General features: G+C 44.7%; 1 protein-coding gene across 1 annotated transcript in view; it reads left to right on the top strand.

Moving 5' to 3' along the window:
* The first annotated feature begins 843 nt into the window (after positions 1-843).
* The window catches only part of GRIN3A (glutamate ionotropic receptor NMDA type subunit 3A), a 96,740-nt gene continuing 76,481 nt past the window's right edge, over positions 844-21,102 (top strand). The window contains 1 exon segment of the mRNA XM_033173616.1: positions 844-2,171. Coding sequence (XP_033029507.1) covers positions 1,431-2,171 — 741 coding nt within the window. The 5' untranslated portion in view covers positions 844-1,430.

The raw sequence follows: 21,102 nt of genomic DNA, 5'->3' as shown, positions 1-21,102 counted from the left end.
AGAAATATTCCTGCATTGCATTCCTGGATTGCAAGGGACTAGATGAGCCTCCTGGTCTCTTCCAACTCTACAAATCTATCTATCTCTACCTATCTATTTATCTATCTAGGCATCTGCTTTCCATGCAATGCCCAGGTTCATTGCTCTTTTTGAAATCCTGGAGAGTCACTACCAACCAGTGCAGGGAACACTGGGCTAGACGTTCCAGGAAATTATTTGGGAAATAGGGGGTGTGCCCCATCCTTCTTGGGGATTTCCAGCTCTCTTCTAGCTCATCAAATATTAGACAATCTGTGACGATGGGGCGAGGAGGAGGAGGGAAGCAGCCTTCTAAACTATGGCTCCGATGATGAGCCAAGGCGTCGTCCCCCGTCCCCCCCCCCCAAGCCCTGGAGCTGTGGGCGCTTCCCAGCACCCGGTCTGGGTTGACTACAACCCCCAACATCCCTCGCGGGGAGCTTGTCCCGCTCGGGGCTCTACCTGCTCGCCTCCCCCAAAGCTGTCTTCGGCAGCCAGGCAGCCAGTCGGTGGGAGTTTAGCGCAGCCAAGCGACCGACTGGAGCCACTTCGGACAAGCGGAGAGCGGCGAGAGCGGCTGCCTCTCGCTTCAGCCTCCTCGCCGGGCAACTTTGGTCTCCTCTTTGCAAGAGCGGGAAGGGGAAGCGCCTTGGAGAGGGGGAAAGAGGGGGAAGAAGAAGAAGAAGAAGAAGAAGAAGAAGAAGAAGAAGAAGAAGAAGAAGAAGAAGAAGAAGAAGAAGAAGAAGAAGAAGAAGAAGAAGAAGAAGAAGAAGAAACAAGGGAAGGAAGGAAGGAAGGAAGGAAGGAAGGAAGGAAGGAAGGAAGGAAGGAAGGAAGGAAGGAAGGAAGGAAGGAGTGGAGAAAAGAAGGAGAAGCAAAGTGACCGAAGGGAGATGAGGCAGATCTGGAGGCTGGGATCCCGAGTCTGCTTCCCTCCGTTGCGATCTGGAGATCTGGCTTCCCCGCTTGTTCCCTCCTAGCAGACGAAAGCCATGGAGCCAGAAGGGATCGCCCCGAAGGGCTGCGGCGATCCGCCCGGGATGGAGTGGCTCTCGCGACTCCCCTGCTAAGCCCTGGGGCGCGTCGTCGGGTTGGGTGGAAGGCGCGAGGACGACGACGAGAGCGGCCAGCGGAAGGTCTCCCTTTCGAGGCGGAGATCCGAAGCCTCCGCCGACGGGAGACGGCGGCTGCCCGTCGGTATTCTCCCCGCCCTGGCTGATGTGGACTTTAGGAGCCCGCAAGGCGCCCGGAGCGACTGGCGAACCGTCCGAGTTGTATGGCTGGCGAAAGGCGAGGGGCTGGGAGAGGAGCGCCTAGCGTCGCAGGAGGAGGAGGCGGCGGCTGAGGTGCCAAGCCAGCGGGGGAGAAGGGGGCTTCTCCTTGCGCGCAGGGCACCGGGCTCTTCTCCCGTGATGTGGAGACTGAGCGTGTGGTGGCTCCTGAGCAGGGTGTGCCTATTGCTGCTGCCGCCCTGCGCCCTGGTGCTGGCCAGGGTGCCCGTTTCCTCCTGCCACCCGCAGCCCTGCCAAATCCTCAAGCGGATCGGGCACACGGTAAGGATCGGCGCGGCGCACCTGCAGCCCTGGGCTGCCACTTCCCCCGCCGGCGCTGACGCCTGGGGACCAGGACCGCACCATGGCATTGCTCTCGGAAGAGAAGGAGGAGAGGCGGCAGCCGGACCCCAAGCCGAGCCGCAGGCGCCTAGGGCGGCCGAGTGGAAGGGGTCCGGAGGGTCGCCAGGGAGGTGGCGAGCGGGAACCGGCTTGAGGAGCAGGGCACACTTGAGCAACGGGAGTGGCGACGAGGGTCTCCCTCCGCTGCTGCCCCGGGAGGCGCTGCTGTCGGCTGTGGAGACCCTCAACCGTGTCAAGGGGCTTCTGCCTTACAACCTGTCCCTGGAGGTCGTGATGGCCATCGAGGCGGGGCTGGGCGATCTACCTCTCTTCCCCTTCTCCTCGCCCAGCGCCTCGTGGAGCAACGACCCGGTCTCCTTCCTGCAGAGCATCTGCCACACCGTCGTGGTGCAAGGGGTCTCGGCCATCCTCGCCTTCCCGCAGAGCAGAAGCGAGATGCTGGAGATGGACTTCGTCGCCACCGCGCTGCACATCCCCGTGATTAGCATCGTGCTCAACGAGTTCCCTAGAAAGAGCCTGGTAGGTACGGGTGGAGGATTTGTGGGGTGGGGGGCGTTGGAGTGGGGAGAGAGAAAGGGATGCCTGGGGTCTCGCCTCTGTGAGCGTACCGGGGAAAGTGATGAAGGGGAGGGGAGGAGGGGAAATGGCCTGGAGCCACTATACATATTTAAGAGCTTCCGAAAGGGGAAGGGGAAGGGGGGCGGTTCCAATGGAGAATGTGAGTTCAGGCAAGTTCTGCTTCAGTTTGCGAATTTCAGCACCACGGACAGTTTGATATTTCAGCACCAGGGACAGCGCGCCTGGTAACAACAGTACAGTACCTGTACTGCTATATGCAGAGACGGTCCCAACACTTCCGCGTTCAAAAAACAAAACTACAACAAAACCCTCTCTCATCAAAGAGCGCTCACTTGTTTGCTATTCTGGGTGTCTTGCCTTCCTTCCCCGTTTTCTTCCCACTGAGAGGGTAGCTCCACTTGGCAAAGGCGCTTGGGATCAGGCCGGCAGATGTTCCCCACCTGGTTCCACGTTTTTGTAATTCATACTAAATGAACTTTTAATTCACTCACAAGCTTCTGCCTAGAGACTTTGCTTGTTCTCAGAGATGAATCCAGATGGATACCCACCAAATCTAAGCACCCAGGCGCAGAGAGAGATCCGTTTTGTTTTAACTTTACCCTGAACATCTGTGCGTTATAGAGAGAGACTTGTGTGGTTTTAAAGCTCATGAAGCTGTTAAACAACTCCACGTTCTCAGTGGTGACTGTACTCCACTTCTTTCAGATCATTTAATGCTTGAGTAGATGCATTCTTCAATCTCATTCTTATTCTCTCTCATTCCTGCAAACATATGCATGCTGCAGACAAACATGCACTAAACACACACATTTATTCCTGAATAACACCCACACACATACACACAAACAAACCCAGAGGCGGGTGAGACAGTCATATTTGAGATGCTAGACTATTATTTGTTTATTTATATACACTTTTCAACATTCAAGGCACTACGTAAGTCTAACTTAGCTAGGCATCTTTTTACTCCCACCCCCAGCCTCCCTCCCTATCCCCCATCCCTTGATTTATGTAACATCATGATGGATGAAGTGTTCTGGAAAACTCAAAGGTCTGCCACATTCTGTTCTTGCATTTATATCTCACCTTTCCTCTGAGGAGCTCAGTGGCATACACACTTAACCACCTCCTCATTTTATCCTCACAACACCCCTATGAGGTAGGTTAGGTTGAGAGGCACTGATTGACCAAAGGTTAACCTATGAGCTTCATGGCTGAGTGGGGATTTGATCACTGGTCTCCCAGGTCCTAGGCCACTATGACAGGCATTTGGATTTTTTTGACATTTTGGCTGGTATTGCCAACCCAACCATGGATTTTGGATAAATTCCCCTGTTACTTTGCTTCCTATTTAAGATCAGGGGTCAGGGATGTGACTCATCTGTCATAAGTCCATGGAAAGGAGATGAATGTTGGCGCCATCTTCTTTCACTCTGTGACAACTTACATTTTCCTCTTCGTTTAGCTCACTGCAGGTAATAGTCCCCGCATCTAAAAAGGCAATTCAGAGTGTGATGAAGCTGTTGTGGGTTTTTCTTCTATCTAGATGGAGAACATACAGACACCATACAAGTACAATCCTCTATGTATCTACTCAGGCATACTCCCAGTCAAGTGTGCATATTATTGTAGCCTGAGACAGCAATCCTATGCTCATTTACTTGGGAAGTGAGCCCCATTTAACTCAGTCAGACATACTTGCATAGTAAACATGTATAGAATTTGGCTGCAAGTAGTTAAAATGGCCTGGGGCAGTGTGTGTGTGTGTGTGTGTGTGTGTGTGTGTCCTGTATAAACATCTCATCAATACATTACTGATAAATGAATGGTTTTGGAAGTGAACTAAGAGACAGATACAGATAGGGTGTTAATTGGCAGGTGGAAGGTAAAATCGAAGGTGTTCTTTGAGTAAGACTGATTAGGTGCATTTCCCCTCTAGGTCACATTGGGTATTGACCCAGGATGTGTGGAGGGGCTTTTCTTGCAGAATGGGGGAGAGACCTGTGGCCCTCCAAATGTAGCTGAACTACAGCTCCCTGAGCACTGGTTATGTTGGTTCAGGCTGATGAGAGTTGGAGTCCATTACCTGGACAGATGTGGGTTCAACCACCTCTCCTTGCTGCAGAGTCTGAATTAGTTACCTCGAACCCTTGGCTCTGCCATTTAATTGATGCACTGTTTCTTATTTGCTCTTGCTCTCTGCTTGTGACACATTGTGGTCTGTCTCGTGTCAAATTGTTTTGAAATAGGACCAGAGGGGAAGCAGTCCCCACTTGTCAGAAGCCTGCCATTTTGTGATGCTTAGCTGATGGTCCTTGGGCCAGCTCTTGTCTTGAGTTCCACATGAGGGCCAAGATAATGTGAACATGTAATACCATTGACCATATTTAACACAGCACCTGTTAGAAGTTATACCTGCAGAAGTCAGTTCCTGGATTTTGTCTCTTTGTCAATTGCTGTTCAATGGAACCCAGAATGGGGCTGTACAGCTTGGGGGAAGCTTAATTCTCAATTATGTCCACTGAGATATTATGGACAAAGTTAGTGAGCTTCAATTCTTGGACACAGCTGATGTGGTAAAAACTGCCCCCCCCATGTCTTTTTGAAAGAAATGAATTTATATTGCATTCATTTAATTGTAGCACTGCTGTTTTCTGTATGTGTCAGAAATGACACAATGAGACTGTGCCACTTCAGACAGCTGCTGTAAGTGAGCGATTTTTTTAATGCCACCTCCCCGTAAAACATCCCCTGCGTGCATATTAGGGAACAGGGTGTGCTAAATCTCATCCTCTCTCTACCGTGCCAGCGTTCTAAAACATGGGACCTTTGACTCACCAGATGTTTCTGGACTACAGTTCCCATCATCCCTGACAATTGGCCTTGCTGACTGGTGCTAATGGGAGTTGGAGTCCAACAACATCTGGAGGGCCATGAGTTTCCCATCCTTGCTTTATACAAGCAATTATCTGGGTTCCCCATTGGCAGCTATTTATTTGTTGGATATATTTACTTCCTGCTTTTCAGCCATCAGGTCATCAACATAGTTTAAGATGCAATTTTAACTTCTTTCATCTGCACCCTTACCTATGGAGGCATGGTTCTAAAGCAACCCATCTTTTCTTCCTGTGTGGCCCATTAAAGAAAACCCACACCATTACCCTCTTGGCTCCAAAGGATGATGTCCTAACATGGTTGCTTTTCTCCAAAATCGTCAACACACTTTAGCTAACTCCTTGGGGTTCTTTTCCACTAGGACTACAGAGCAACTTAATACCCCAGAAGAAGAGTCAGTGGTACTGCTATGAACTAATAAAGCTATTAAAATAGGCCTGCAGTTATTGAATAATAAAAGTTATTGTGCTATAAGGATCTTTCTACTCCTAATGGTGCCTTTATAACCTAGAAAAATGCATTCACATTCATAAAGTGCAGCATAATTTGCATTGAAATTGTCCACACTACTTCTGTCACAAGGCTAGTGCTTAATTTGCTCCCTCTTGACTCTTCCTGGTCATCCCTCTATTTGCTACCTGTGGTCCATATACCATCCAGGGTCAGAGCATCACTTGACATGTGCTCTGCACTATACCACTCAGAGCAAGGCATCAAGGAGCTGGAACTGTATGATTAGGAACTTAGGAACTGAGCTGGCCTTTCCTATCTTGTATCAAGCAGTCAGGTTGCTTGTTAATGGAGTCTGGACACAGAAGAGGACTCTGAAAAAAAGAGTTGTGACCTTCCTCTGCAAATGGGGTGATTTGAGGACATAAGCCACACTGCTGAGTTAAGCTGAGGAGCAAGAACAGAACCATAATGTAAAGGACTGCATTATAGAGTTGAGCTAATGAGACGTTTCACTGGGCACTGCCTACCCTGACTTGCTCCAGCTATTTACAGCAGGTTTGCCAATGTTTTGGCTCCAGGGCCACATTCCTTTCTGAGCAACATTCAGAGGACCACATTTTAGTGGTGGGCAAAGCCAGAGGCAAAAGTGGGAGGGGCACAGTAGGGTAGTTTCTACACCTACTCACACATCCGACTGCACCCGCCATCTAGATAAGCAAAAGGCATGGTCACAGTTCAAGGGCACATTACACTCAGGGTGCTCATTAGGGTCACTGAGGGTCAAGGAGCCTCATCAGCCACAAGGCAGGCACACACATGGCAGGCACAGGGTGCAATTAGCTCTTTATTAACAGAAAATAACAACACTGTGGTTCACCTTACTCCAGCTGAGAGGTTAATGAAACTGGCCACTAGTTCCACCCTTCCTCCTTTAGTCTTTCACTTTGGATCCCTCCCAAGAAGACAAAGGTTGCATCGAGTGGTGAGCTCCTCCTCTGGGCCTGTCTGGCCTGTTGCTCAGCAATGTGCAGGACTCTGCTCAATCAGGATGTCAGAGGGGGAGGCAAGTCAGCAGAACTGAGACTGTCCTGCTGGTGGGTAGCGGGGCCACTCCCTGACTCCTCTCTGTCTGAGTCTGCACTCAGACTGTGACTCTCAGCCTCTGGAAGAACCTCCTTCTCCTGACCCCTCTTAATTGCTCACGCCTCCTGTTTCTAGCACCTCCCAGCTTGTCCCTTCTGCAAACTGCTCTTCAGTGTCCCACTACCAGGATCCAGGATCTAAGTCATCTTCTGTGCTGTTCAAGGGGGGGGGGCTTGCAGGTGGGTGGCTCCCCCCACTCTTCCTCATCCTGCCAGTCCCTGACACTAATGGGCGTGGCCTGGGGAGAGTTTCAAGGACCAGATGGAGATACTTGGATGGTCATATTTGGCCCACAATCCTGAAGTTCTCCACCTCTGCTTGATAGTGTTAAAAAGATATATTTCCCAGCTGTGCTATCTGAGCTGCTTTTCAACTATACATGCCAGGGAATAAGTCTAGGAATGGGGTCCCTTGACTGCAGATCCCATCATCTCTGACTATTGGCCATGTCGGCTGGAGCTGATGGGAGTTGGAATACAGCAGATTTGAAGGTTAGTCACCTGTGACTTAAGTTTATGCTCAGCAAGGGTGACCCTCATCCCCCCTGTTGTTTGTGCTCTCCATTGAGCCATTACCACAGGCAGTTAATCTCTATGCTGATGGTGCATTATTTGTCAAAGATCCTGAATTTTTTTTAAATGTCTTGAGTTAGATTGATGAATTTAGCAAGCTGTTGAGGTATGAAATTAATTTAACAAAATCAGAAAGGGTGGAATTCAATGTTAACAAAACATATGATAAAGTGCCCAGGGAAAAAATTCCCCTATAAGCTATTTTGGGTGTGTGATAGATAGATAGATAGATAGATAGATAGATAGATAGATAGAGGGGAAAAACTGGCTAAATATAACCATGATAATTTAAGGACAGATTTCAAGAAAGAATCAGAGCTATGGTCTCAAATAAAAACTCCATGCTTGGGGAAGTTAGCAACAGTTAAGAAGATTATACTCCTCCATTTCTAATTCTTTTCTGAAATCTCCCACTCAATATAGTTACCGGTATTTATTTATTTCAACAATTTGTATTCTGCTTAGTCACAGTCATCCCTGAGCAGTGTACAAGGGGACCACAGGCAATAAGAGTAAAAATGAGCTAAAACCTACAAAATCAGAATTCAATTAGAAAACCTGCTAGAATAGAAAAAAGCCTTCAGTAAGAGCAAGAAGTTCAACAGGGAGAGTGGGCCTATCTGACCTCAGCTGGAAGGAAGTTCCACAAATCTGGGCTCACAATACTGGTTTCTGAAGGATATGAGTTGTGCATCTGAATCATTAACAGTGACTTCCTTGAAGACCTCAGAGTTGCAAGGGATCAGGTAGTCCTTGAGCTATCCTAGTTCCAAGTCATCACAGGCCTTGCAAATTAATCCAAGTGTCTTGAACCTGACCTGGTAGTGTATGGGCAGTCAAAACAAGGTTTTAAGCACCATAATTTAGTGCTGGTGACACTCTGTCCCCATCAACTGTCCAGATGGGGATGTGTCTGCAGAAGCTTGTAAAACCTAGTTGGAACATTCCATTGTTCTTCACCTCTCCAGCCAATGTGAGGCTTACAAATTAGCTTGGCCGGAGGTGGGGGTGGGTGGGGAGAGAGAGAGAGAGACTGTCAATAGAAATAACAAAAATGTTGAATCAGGTCACTGCATTATATTAAAAGGCAAGTGGATCAGCACAGATAAACAGCACCTCCTAACAATTCAGCCTCAGCAAGTGACATTTCCAGAGCTGTGTACACACTAACCTTATAATAGCACAAAATGCAGTTCGCCGCCGCCCCCCCTCAATCCAGAATTGTTCATGCTTGTCCTCAACATGCTGTTTTCAATCTAGATTAATTATAGATCCTGCCATTCACAAGGATAGGTGTGGTTACTTGTAAAGCTTTTGAAAAACCTCTCTGGGATTAGATTACCTGTGACTTTTCCTCCCTGCAAATGCCCCCAGGTGAATGAAGAAGTAGCACTTGCGATTTTGGTACAGCATCATGGGGCGTGTATGAATACAACCCCCATTGCCAGGCCTGCCTACATCTGTTTTAGAAACTGCATACTGTGGAGCGATGCAGATTCAATTTGCAATGAGCCTTATTTTTGGAATAAACCAGTTTCTCAATAAGTGCTTTGCAGGGACGAAATATAAGCAATTGATCTAGATTGTGTGTGGGCTATGTAGAAAAAAAACAAATACTCTGTATCCATTGATTCTGGAATAAAATGGGTGTGCAGCCAAAATCTCTACAGTTAACTGGTGAGGCTTGCATTTTATTTAATGAGATGCATTGCCCCACCTCTTCCAGGAACTCTTTCAAAAACTTCTCAGCTCCTGCAGGCCTTGCTCTTATGTGCTCTTGATTATGGGATGATAAGCAGAGCCCAAGTGACAATATCAGACTCTCCAAGTGTCCCTATTTTCCAGGGGAAGTCCTGGGTTTACAGAAGCTGTCCCAGTTTCTGATTTGATCCTCAAATGGCCTACTTTTCCTTAGGATGTCCCTATATTCATTGGATAAGTGTTGGAGGGTACGGAATTTTGTGACCCACAAGCCAAGAAGATAAGTAACTATACAACCTTTAGAAGACATCTGAAGACAGCCCTTCATGGGGAAGTTTCTTAATGTTTAATGTCTTACAATGTTTTTATATGTGTTGGAAGCTCCCCAGAGTGGCTGAGGCAACCCAGTCAGATGGGTGGGATATAAATAAAAAAGTTGTTGTTGTTGAATAGGACGTCCCTATTTTCACTGGAGAAATGTTGAAAGGTATGCAATATCAATAGGCTAGAATTGCATGTACTGTATGTGGGAAGCACTTCCCATACAATGCAGGTACAAGTCCTGAAATGCTTCCTGCATTGGTGTAGCCCAGTCTTTCTCCAGCCTTTCAGATTTAGGAGGGACTACAATTCCCATCAACGCAGGTGGCGCTGTGGGTTAAACCACAGAGCCTAGGGCATGCTGATCAGAAGGTCGGCGGTTTGAATCTCCGCAATGGAGTGAGCTCCCATTGCCCGTTCCAAGCTCCTGCCCACCTAGCAGTTTGAAAGCACGCCAAAGTGCAAGTAGATAAATAGATACCGCTCTGGCAGGAAGGTAAACGGCGTTTCCGTGCGCTGCTCTGGTTCAGCAGAAGCGGTTTAGTCATGCTGCCCACATGACCCGGAAGCTGTGCACCGGCTCCCTCGGCCAGTAATGCGAGATGAACACCGCAACCCCAGAGTTGGACATGACTGGACCTAATGGTCAGGGGTTCCTTTCCCTTTACCCATCAGCTCCAGCCAGCATGGCCAAGGGGTGGAGATGGTGGGTGCTGTAGTCCTGCATCATCTGAAGGGTGCCAGGTTCAGGAAGGCTGGACCAGCCAGGAGAAATGAGGGGCAAAGGGCAGGGCTGTGACTTTTCCATCTCAGCCTCACTCACCAGCTCTCTGACAGCAGGCTGATCTGAGATGACATCCAGGGAGCAGACCTTTCTTCCTTTGAGGCTGGCAGCTCCCGACAAGAACTCAGTAAGGTTGCTTGAAGGTGACAGCAGTGAAAGCTATCTTTGAAATATAATCACAGAGAGAGAAAATGTAGATCCAGGGCTAGGTGGAGCAGTAATGTATAGCTGTTACAAGTTTTGCAGTGGGATGGCATATTCCATGGAAACGAACTGAGAGCATTTCTATTAAATTGGTTTCCTTGTGCTATGGGGTGCCTGGAGCAGAGCAGAGGTGTCAATTGAACAAGGACTGGTGTGCTTGACAATTGGTTCGAATATCTCCCTGAGAACTATATAGGACACAGGAAGGGGAAATAGGCATATATCACAGTATTTCCATAGCTGTAGTTGCACAAATTACCCAGCGCTGCGAGCCACAGTTAGAAGAAATGTATGTGGTTGCAGGACTGCAGCCTGAGAGGAAGATTCCTTTTCTACCAAGCTACACAAACGGCAGGCTCTTTAGGTGTAGCTGTTGTTGAGTGTACCAACTCAGAATGCAGACGAAGATCTGAAGGCATTAATCAATGCTCACTTTTGTAAATAAAACCCTCTGGACATGCAAAGAGATTCTAGGCTAGGTTTCTGTCCACTGTGGCAGTTTTGCAGGTAAAGTGTGGCTGGGTGTCTTGTTTGTTTGTTTTTGATATGGTATAGCCCTGATTCAGTCCATCCGTCCCCCAGCTGCAGTCTTTAATGGTAAAGTCCAGAATCAAGGCACCAGAAGATTCCACTGGTCATGTAGCTCAGCTCTTACTGACTGCTATGCTTTTAAAATGTATAAAAATGTGTGCATCTGTGTGTGAGTTTCAGAGAACAGGATGGGGGTCGTCAGATGTGATGAAGTTATTTATTACTAGTTAGTATCAGCTTGTCTTGCAGCTTGATCCACAACACATTTTTCATAAGTACCGCCAGTTTTAATGGAAAGTATAGCTAGATGTCAAGTCCTCTGCTTGACCTGTGCAACAGACCATAGTACAGGAAGTAACTCCAAGCTCCCAGAGGTGCCCTAATGGGGTCCCCATTGCTTTGCACTCGAGTTGGGAGCCAGACTTGCTTCTGTAGCAAAGCATCAAGTAACGTGTGTGTGTGTGTGTGTGTGTGTGTGTGTCAGGAGCAGTGGTGGGGCATGTTAGTATTATTCATTCTCCCATTGCTTTTGGATCTCATGATCCACACTGTTTACATTCCATTCCTCCGAAACTGAGACACAGCACTTCCGTTCTCTGTGCTTTTGTATTTCTGCTTTTTGTTCTGTCTCCCGGACAGACAGGATGTCTGTGTGAGCTGCTCCTCGCACTGTTGTTATTTTCTTTATTATGATTTGTTTTAATTTGGTTTGATTTGACATATAGCAATAAAATTAGCGGTGCTACATACTTCCGCAGCCGAGCTTTCGTTTACTCTGCTGTTTTGCGTGCTCATATGAGCAGGTATGAGTTGCTGAGATACAAGACCGCTGCCAAACGCTTCACGAGTGTCCTGTTACCGGAGGCTGAGGCCTCATAGGGCTCCCTGTGTATACTTCCTCTTTAGCATATACTGAAGATAGCATCATGGTGTCCAGGAGCTACTGAATTCATCTAACCCACTTTTAAAGCCAAAAATATCTTAATTTTGCTTTTCAAAGCAACTCCATAGTCATGGACCACTTACAGACAAACTGTTTATAGAGCATTCGTCCTGATTTGTTTTCAGGGAGACTAGATGATGTTGACTACCTGCTGGACATTCATTCTGATTTCTTTGCTATAAGGTCAGGTGAAACTGCATCCAGCAAATGTTACCCCACACTTTCCAGTGCATTTTCCCATTCCTTTCCTGGTTGCAAACAGGCCAGTATTTAGGAGGGGGGAGAAGCATGTTTGTTGTGCAAGAGCTCCAAATCAGCTTTTACTGAGCACGCTGGATTTGCCAGTATATAATGGAATCCCATCTGAAAATAGGAACGGTTTGGAAGTGCCCTATCATGATGTGGAGTTTTGTTGAGCAATGTCTGCTGAATCTCAGGCTCAAAAAAGATGAGAGGTAGGAATTGCAAGAGCAAGACTTTCTGCTTTTTAAAAACAGACTATCGGAACCATGGTGCTAGGGGAGACTTGGTTGGTTTTGTTGTTGTGACTTCAACCTGTTCTATAGCAATGATTTCTCAATTTAAATTACCTTCCTCTGAAGATGCTATTGGTCCCATGGATAAAAACATCAAGATACACTTGAGAGTACTGTACATTCTCCTCTGCAGGGCAAACACCAGCTTCAAAAGGGAGTTGGCAACTTAAAGGGAGATAATTTCTTGATGGAAAGAGTTTATTCCCCCTGCAGCCATCATTTCATTTATTTATTTCATAAAATTGTATATACCACTAGACTGTAGAAAAATCCCCTAACAACCTTAACGTAGTTCACAAAAAGAATTAAAAAATAAAATAAAATGATCAGTAAAAACAGTAAAAAGCAGCTATTTTAAACATTCAAAAATTAATTAAAATCAATGATAAGTGAAATACAGGTTAAAACACACGCCAACTTTCTATATATCTGGGTAAGCTTGTCTAAACAAAAATGTGTTTACAGGGCACTGAAAAGAGTACAGCAAAGGCGCTTGCCTGGTGCCAATAGGCAGGGAGATCCAAAATGTGGGTGCTGCCTTCATCTCTTCCCTACAGCTACTTTTAAATTGGGGGGGGGGGCTGCAGGGGATCCTATTTTTGGATCTTCCACATTGGATCTAATGCCAAAAGAATTTCCCAGTGGTCTGAGAATGGGATGGCTTGGTGCAGAGATACCAAAAGAGCAGAAACAATTATTTATGTATGCAACGACAGCAGCGCGGAAGCTACTGGCCCAGAGATGGAAAGAAGATAAAGTCCTGACCACAGACAAATGGCTGTTGAAGATGATGGACTATGGCGAAATGGCAAAAATAACCGGGAAAATCAGAAACCAAGAAGAGAGGAACTTTAATAAGGAATGTGAAAAATTCACAGTGTCCTCAAGCGAAATCTGTAAACAACTAAAAACTTTGACAGGATTTGAGTAATAATAATAATAATAATAATAATTTATACCCCACCCATCTGGCTGGGTTTCCCCAGCCACTCTGGGCGGCTTCCAACAGAATGTTAAAATAAAATAATCTATTAAACATGAAAAGCTTCCCTAAACAGGGCTGCTTTCAGATGTCTCCTAAAAGTCTGGTAGGTGGTTTCCTCTTTGACATCTGGTGGGAGGGTGTTCCACAGGGCGGGTGCCACTACCGAGAAGGCCCTTTGCCTGGTTCCCTGTAACTTGGCTTCTCGTGTCTGCTTCAGGTTACATGTTTTCGTGTTGCGTCCCACGGCAACCCAGAAGTACCGGAACGGGCTACTTCTGGGTTTGGCTGCTCGCGCATGCACAGAAGCGCTAAATCACACCATGCACATGCGCAGATGCAGCGCTTCAGCTTGCGCCAGTTCCGTGTTACGGGCGGGTCTCTGGAACGGATCCCGTCCGTAACACGAGGTTCCACTGTACTAAAAACTAAGGTAAAAAGTGGACTATTTAAGAAAAATAGAGAAAATATGTGAGGCAGTTGAAAAAGACTGAAAATGGTAACCATGGTAGTGTGGAGGGGAGTCTAAGGATTCAGGGAATCCTAAATGTTGATGGTGATGTTTAATTTATGAATTTAAATGTGCACTGTAAAACTTAATTAAAAAGATTATACAAAAAAAGAGGGAGAATGGGATGGCTTATCGCTTTGACCATCCTCACTAGAAGAACTCGTATAAATTTTACACAAGAGTCCAGAATGTCAAGGTGTGTTTAGTGTGCATCATTTTATACAGGTCGCAGAATGCAGTACACAACCCTGGCGCTAATGTTTTATAACTGGCCATCAAGCAACTATGTGAAACAGCAACAAAGTACTGTAGCCCAATACAGATTTTTTCTAACTTTTGGCAACACTAGCAATATCTATATATCACAAACATAATTCTGAAGCTGGGAAAGAAGTTGTTAAGCCAGACAGAGAAATGTAGATCTAAAAAAAAAACCAAAACCTAAATGTAAACACACCAGACATCAGGACAATGCCAGAAGGGAACAATCTGATATTATTGCCTGCTTTTCTTCTCTATCCATCCTCCATAAGATTTATTTGGTAATGTCTGCTGACAATAAATCCAAACATTGTTATTACTGAGGAAGGCTGCTTACTTCCTGACGTCCGTTTGGAAATAAATAAATCATAACTGTGAGCAAAATGCTGCAATTTGAAGCAATCATTTAGCAAAGGCGGTTAGGATTTTCCTTGATAACAGTGCTTGTTGCGTTGAAGATCTGACAGGTAATTGTTTTGGAGAGAGAGAGGGGAGTTTGCGGCTGACAGTCTCTTTAACTACACACACAAACATTTGCAATATTCCATTTCATCTTTAGAATGCAGTGCCTCTGTTCCCAATGTACAATAATTGTAGGTACAAAAGACCTGCAATTGTTTCAGAGGGGGGGGGGCTTTCCTAGCCCTACTTGGGACTGCTAGGGAAGGAATCTGCCTTCTGCATGCAAAGCAGATGTTCTGCCTGCTAAGCTGCAATCCATCTCAACTGTGGCCATTCTCCATAATGAAGATGGCACCATGTAGCATGGAGACGCTATGACTGTCATGGCATTCCATGCAAGCCTGTATGTTTGAAGACAATTTTAAAACACAAAACAGCAAGCAAGAGGACAGATGATGTGCAACATCAAAAGGGGAGAGGCAAGACAGAAATGTGGAAGTTCTCCATTTCTTATAACTTTAAGCAAGCAGAAGATATTGTGTGCATAAAAAGTGTGAGAGAGGGAAGCATTTTCACAGATGAACATAAAGTATATATATACAGTGGTACCTCAACTTACGAATTTAATCCGTTCCGAATGCACATTTGTGGGTCGAAAAATTCGTAAGTCGAAAAAAGCGATTTCTCCATAGGAATGCATAGGAAACGAAAAATTCGGAAAAATTCGTAAGTCGAGTAAACCACATCTAAAATTTGTAAGTCAAGTAAACCCCATCTAAAACCACCAACGGATGTCCTTTGGATGTCGAAAAATTCGTAGGCGTGCGGGCACTTTTTTCATTCGTAAGTCGAAAAATTCGTATGTTGAGTAATTCGTAAGTCGAAGTACCACTGTATATATATATATATGATTTACCTATGAAGCAAGGCTTGATGGTAAGCTGAAAATGCAGGCAATCCAGAAACAAAGTGTACTTCTATGCTGCCAAAAGAAAGTTCAGTTTCCTGTAAGAAAGAATGAATATCTTCTGTACTAATTAGCTTGCCAAGTAATTTTTTTTAATGTGATAGCCGAGATGCTGCTGGGGGACTGAGTCTATATAATAGAAATGAAGAGTGGCTTTGCAGTGACTAAAGAGCCACATGAGTTATGGATGTCTTCTTGGTAGGCTTCCAGACTGCTGGCGAGATGTGCTGGATTCCTTCAGAATGAAGAAATAAGGGGTTGCGGGAAGGAAAAGGAGGAAGAGGTGGGGTCCCAAATGGAGACAAAGCCAATCCCATTACTGGGTCCTCTTTGTAGCAAGTCTGGGAATATTCATCTGTATTTGAAATTTGGTCAGAGGCTTGAAGGGCTTCCAAACAGGAGACCTATGGAAACTATAGTATTGTGCCATATCTTTTTTTTTTAAAGAAGTTTGCTGCACTTGTTGAGTAAATGTGTATATAATCATAGTGTCCTCAATTTTATCAATCCACTGCTGTTCAGAAGGTTGCTTGGGAAAATTCCAATTATTCACTATACATGTTTCGCTGCTGTACACAATTGCTTAAGAAGGTCTTTATGCAGGAATCCAGGGCCATTAGGGAACTTTGCTTGTCCTCTGCTTTTGGAGCCTCCAATTTAGGGAGAGTGCAGACATGCATAAACACACGAGCAACTTCACTGTGCTGAATTGATGCTCGGCATTTGCACTGGAAGAAACAAACGCAGCCCAGGCAAGTTGACAGTATCACTGCTTAGAGGTTCTGAAGTTCATGGAGTAGGTTGATAACCTTTTCTGGATGGGGCAGCACTCCCGGTAAGAGATCAAGTTCAAGTTTGTCAGTAAAAGCTTCTAAAATATTTCAGGGAAAACTGGATTCATTCCAGAGAGAATACGAAGTGGTATAGCTTCCACTTCAAAGACTACTTTGTAGGCATCAAGGCATCTTCTGAGAACCAACATGTATTGCTGTAAACTTAAATACATTTAAACTGAGCAAAATGGTAACAATAAATGTTTTCATTCTGATCCTTCTGGAACACCTGTTCCAACATAAGCCATGTGAACTCATTTTGGCACACATGGAGTGCATTGCAGTAATCCAACCTTGAAGTCACCAGTACCTGAACTTCCTCTCAGCCCTAGCATCAGCCATTTGTGGGTTCTTGGCATGGTCTGAAAGGAGTCGTCAGTGCCACTTATAGCAGTTGGGGGTTTTTTTGGTGCAATATAAACATATTTGGAATTGTCGTCTCTGCACTCTGGTGGTATATGTTCTTCAACAAAGCATATGTCTAAATGATCTGGACAAATGCCAATTCAGATGCCGTAGAGAATCAATTTAACACAAGACCAAACGGCATGTTACTTTACTCATGCTGTTAAAAATGTTTGTTGGAACTCTTAACTTTTATTTTGAAGAAACTGTAGCCCCGGGATTCCAGTACAGAATGTTGTTTTTTTTAAACCTAGATTGTGAGGTGGAAGTGGGAGACATGCCAGCTTTCTGCTCACACCTGTTATATGCCCCTAAAATGCACTAAGGGATTCTGAGAAGAATATTGAATGTGGGGTACCAATCCAGATCTGGAGCATGTTCTGGACAAGGTCCCAGAGCTGCTTTTTCTTCAAAGTAAAAATGACCAGTTTAAACATGCTTCAGAAACACTGTGACTAACGTAACATTTAGTTTGTCTGACACCCGAAATGTTGATGGTCAACAAAAAATAATAATATATGCCTGTTTTAACTTCTGCTTTTCAGATCTTCTAGCATTCAACTAAAGCAATTTACATTGTGGGCAGTTAAGGCAATAGATGGGTACTAACTTCCATGGGTACCCCCTGTTGTCATGTACAAATTGTGTATTCTAAAATGCAAAGAATTAAAATTTGCCTTTTTCTTTTTAAAAAACAAAACCCACCATACTTAACTGAAGCTTAGCTGAATGCTACCATGCCACAAATACACTGTCTCTTTTCCCGGCAACTCCTGTTAATTATCTACAACTACATTTTGCATGAAAACATGGGGATTGTCTCTCTTTCTTGAAGCTTCATGTCTATACTATTTAATATTTATGTCACACTTTTCCTAATTGCTCTACATTCTCAGTGAACCGTGTAGTAAATGTGAAAGTGATAGCAACAATATTATTCCCAAATTAGGATAAAAGGATGAGAAACCTAGAAAAGGCATGGCTGAGGTGGCATTAAAAACTCAGGGCATCCTAAATCACATCCTACTTTTGCTCCTAGGGACGGGGGAGAGATTTGGTTCAGTTCAGTTTTCAATGTGAACCTGCCAGATTTGCACTTTGCAATACAAAATGTATTTATTAGCCCAAAATGCACACACAAAAATGTCTATATTAGGAGAAGCACACTATCATGCTGGCAATTTTTTGTGAAAACATATATATATATATGAAAGAGAAAGAGACTGCAAACTGGTTAAAAAATGTGGAAAATTAAAATGCTGGTGCGAAAAATGAAAAATGGAGAGTTACAGATTCACCCATCCTTATATTCTGCACAGAGAATTTGATACTTATAATAGTCTAGATAACAACCCTATGATATTTCTGAGGTCCATTTCTGGGAGTTTAATGCTTGACCTGAAACATTTTCTCTTCAGAAATACCCTTGCTAGAGGGAAGCTTATTCTAGCTCAATGGTGATTACATCTGACCTCAATGAAAGATCCACCAAGTGATGTTGTAAGGTAACTTGAAAAACAACAGAAGAAGAAGAAACCTCCAGGATTAGAGATGGCACAGTTGGTAGACCCAGAGACAATGACAGGCAGAGACAATTATTTCTAGTTTTGTCCCCATCCTCTTCCTTGCTGAGTTCTACAAGGGCAGTACTGAGACGGAGAAGGAGGAAGCTGACAGACACGACCACCTCCTGGACTGGTTGTTATTCTGAAGGCAAGTAGGTCAGACCTGGCTAAGGATGCACTGAAGTTGATGGAGCAGCCTCCACTGTTGTGGCCTAATCGACCAGGGCTCTTATTATGTTCCAGTATTAGTAAGCAATGGTTCCCTACTGGTTGTGGTGCACTTCAGGAATTATTCTCCCACCACCAAAGAAAGAAAAACAATATTGTATTGTTCTAAGACAGGGATGAGGAATTGCATCCAACTAAAGGACCCAGAAGTGAGCAACCCTCTGTGGACCACTTTGGCAGGAGGATAGAGCACCCCAGCTGACAGTTACCTGACACCAGAAGACTGAAATGTCAAAAGGACGGTCACTTAATGCCCAGTTCTTTCTTTACAAACACAGTTTTTAATTCAAAATTAATTTAAGCTGCAGCTATAAAGATTATTCCTTGGCAACCTCAGTTTGTATTCAACACACAGCTGTCAAGGAAGAATTGAGAGCTCTCTGGTGCAATGAAGAGCTCCTGAGTGTCGTCTTCTTCTTCTTCTTCTTCTTCTTCTTCTTCTTCTTCTGCGATCACTTGTAGCCGAGTAAGATTGTCTCCCATAAACATGGTTTTAAAAGTGAGTCCATAAGTGACTGTGGAGGCCAATTCTGGATCCACACATCCTTCCACAGTGGGGACATGGGTTTCCAGGCAGGAGTTGATCATGGCGAGGGTTTGCCAAGCATGCCTTCTCTTAGTGCATTTCTCCCTTCCGTCCTGAGCTAGAGGGTCTTCAAAAACCATGACACCTTTGGTAAAGGCTTTTCTCCAATTGGAGCACTTGTAGGCCAGTGTTTCCCAGTTGTTGGTGTTTATATTACCTTTTTTTAAGCTTTGCCTTGGGAGAGTCTTTGAACCTCTTTTGTTGACCACCAGCATTACGCTTACCATTTTTAATTTCGGAATAGAGTAGTTGGTTTGGAAGACGATAGTCAGGCATCTGCACAACATGACTAGTCCAACGAAGTTGATGTTGCAGAATCATTGCTTCGACAATGGTGATCCCATTTTTGGCAGAAGGAGAGTGACAATGTCAGGCACCATATTCATGTCAGTTTTTGGAAGGGGGGAAAAGGAAAAATGTTCTGACCTCCTTTGCCTGGTCCTCGGACCCTAGTCAGCACAAAGAGTCCTTGAGAAAGAGTACTTTGCAGAATGCTGCTTTTATTCTAAAAATAATCTTCTCCAATTACGACCGACAGCTTTTATACATATCAAATGCAACCAGCTTTCTACCATCTGACCAACCCACGAGCACACACAATCAATGACCACTCTATACATACAGGCATATGTAGGTGAAAGGTTGGCATGAGTCATGCAGGCTTTGCTGATTCATTGTAGGCCACTGACTCATGCCGACTCAGTTCCTTTTGTATTAAAGAAACAGTGGCTAATTTTAAGCCGTGACAATTCAACCCGTGGCTACAAAGGACTATGCCTTTGCATGCCCCTCAACCATCCTGATTTAGGCTGGATATTCTGGAATTATGGAAGCCAAGCCAACTTCTGATTGGATCCCGGAATGTCTCATTTTTTGGTCCAGTGCTGTGGCATGAATCAGCTGGCTCGTGCCAAAGTACCAGGCAAAAAAATCACTGGGGGTTTTTTGGTCTTGCACTCTGGCACAAGTCACCTGACTCCCAGAAGTTCTCAGAACCAAAAAATGAATGAAAGGTCCTGGAGATTTTGGCTAAAAGATTGAGAAATTGCCCGGAAGTAAGAGGAATTAAAGTTGGTGCAAAAGAATTTAAGCTAAAAGCCTTTGCGGATGATTTGGTGGTAACGGTAGAGGAACCCCAGAGCAGTGTTCCGAAAATATTAGACGAGATGGAGAAATTTGGTCAACTTGCAGGATTTAAATTAAACAAAACCAAAACAAAGATGATGGTGAAGAATATGGAGAAAGAGAGAGTGGAAGAATTAGAGCAAAAAACTGGTATAGCGGTATCAAAGAAGGTGAAGTATCTGGGAATCTGGTTAACGCCTAAAAATATTAACTTATTTGAAGACAATTACAAACCAGCTTGGAAAGAGATTAAGAAAGATTTAGAAGTTTGGACTAGATTTAAACTATCCTTTAGCGGAAGAATTGCTGCAATCAAAATGAATGTTTTACCGAGGATGTTGTTCCTATTTCAAACGATTCCGATAATTAAAGGAACAGGACAATTCAAAGAATGGCAAAAAGATTTGTCAAGATTTATCTGGCAAGGGCAGAAGCCAAGAATAAAACTCAAACTGCTGATAGACAAGAAGGAAAGAGGGGGCTTTGCCCTGCCGGACTTGAAGTTGTATTATGAAGCGTCCTGTTTGTGCTGGCTAAAAGAATGGATGACATTACAGAATACTGACCTCTTAGATCTAGAAGGACATGATAATAGATTTGGATGGCACTCCTATCTTTGGTATAACAAAGTAAAAGTGCATAAAGGTTTTACGCACCATGTGATAAGGAGGGCCATTTTCGAAGTTTGGGATAGGAATAAGAGTCTTCTGGAGAGAAAAACCCCATGGTGGATCTCACCGATTGATGTACTTACACTAAAGAAAGTTAATATGGAAGGTAGAAGGTCCACATACGGGGATTTGTTAATGAGAACGGAAAGAGGTTGGAAGTTAAAGCCATATCACCAGATTGAAGATACTTTTACAGGATGGATACAGTATCATCAGGTGAATAATTTGATGTTAGAAGATAAAAAAACTGGT

This window comes from Lacerta agilis, chromosome 16 (genome assembly GCF_009819535.1).
Source record: "Lacerta agilis isolate rLacAgi1 chromosome 16, rLacAgi1.pri, whole genome shotgun sequence".
NCBI lineage: Eukaryota > Metazoa > Chordata > Lepidosauria > Squamata > Lacertidae > Lacerta > Lacerta agilis.
This window is presented reverse-complemented; position numbering and strand designations above follow the sequence as displayed.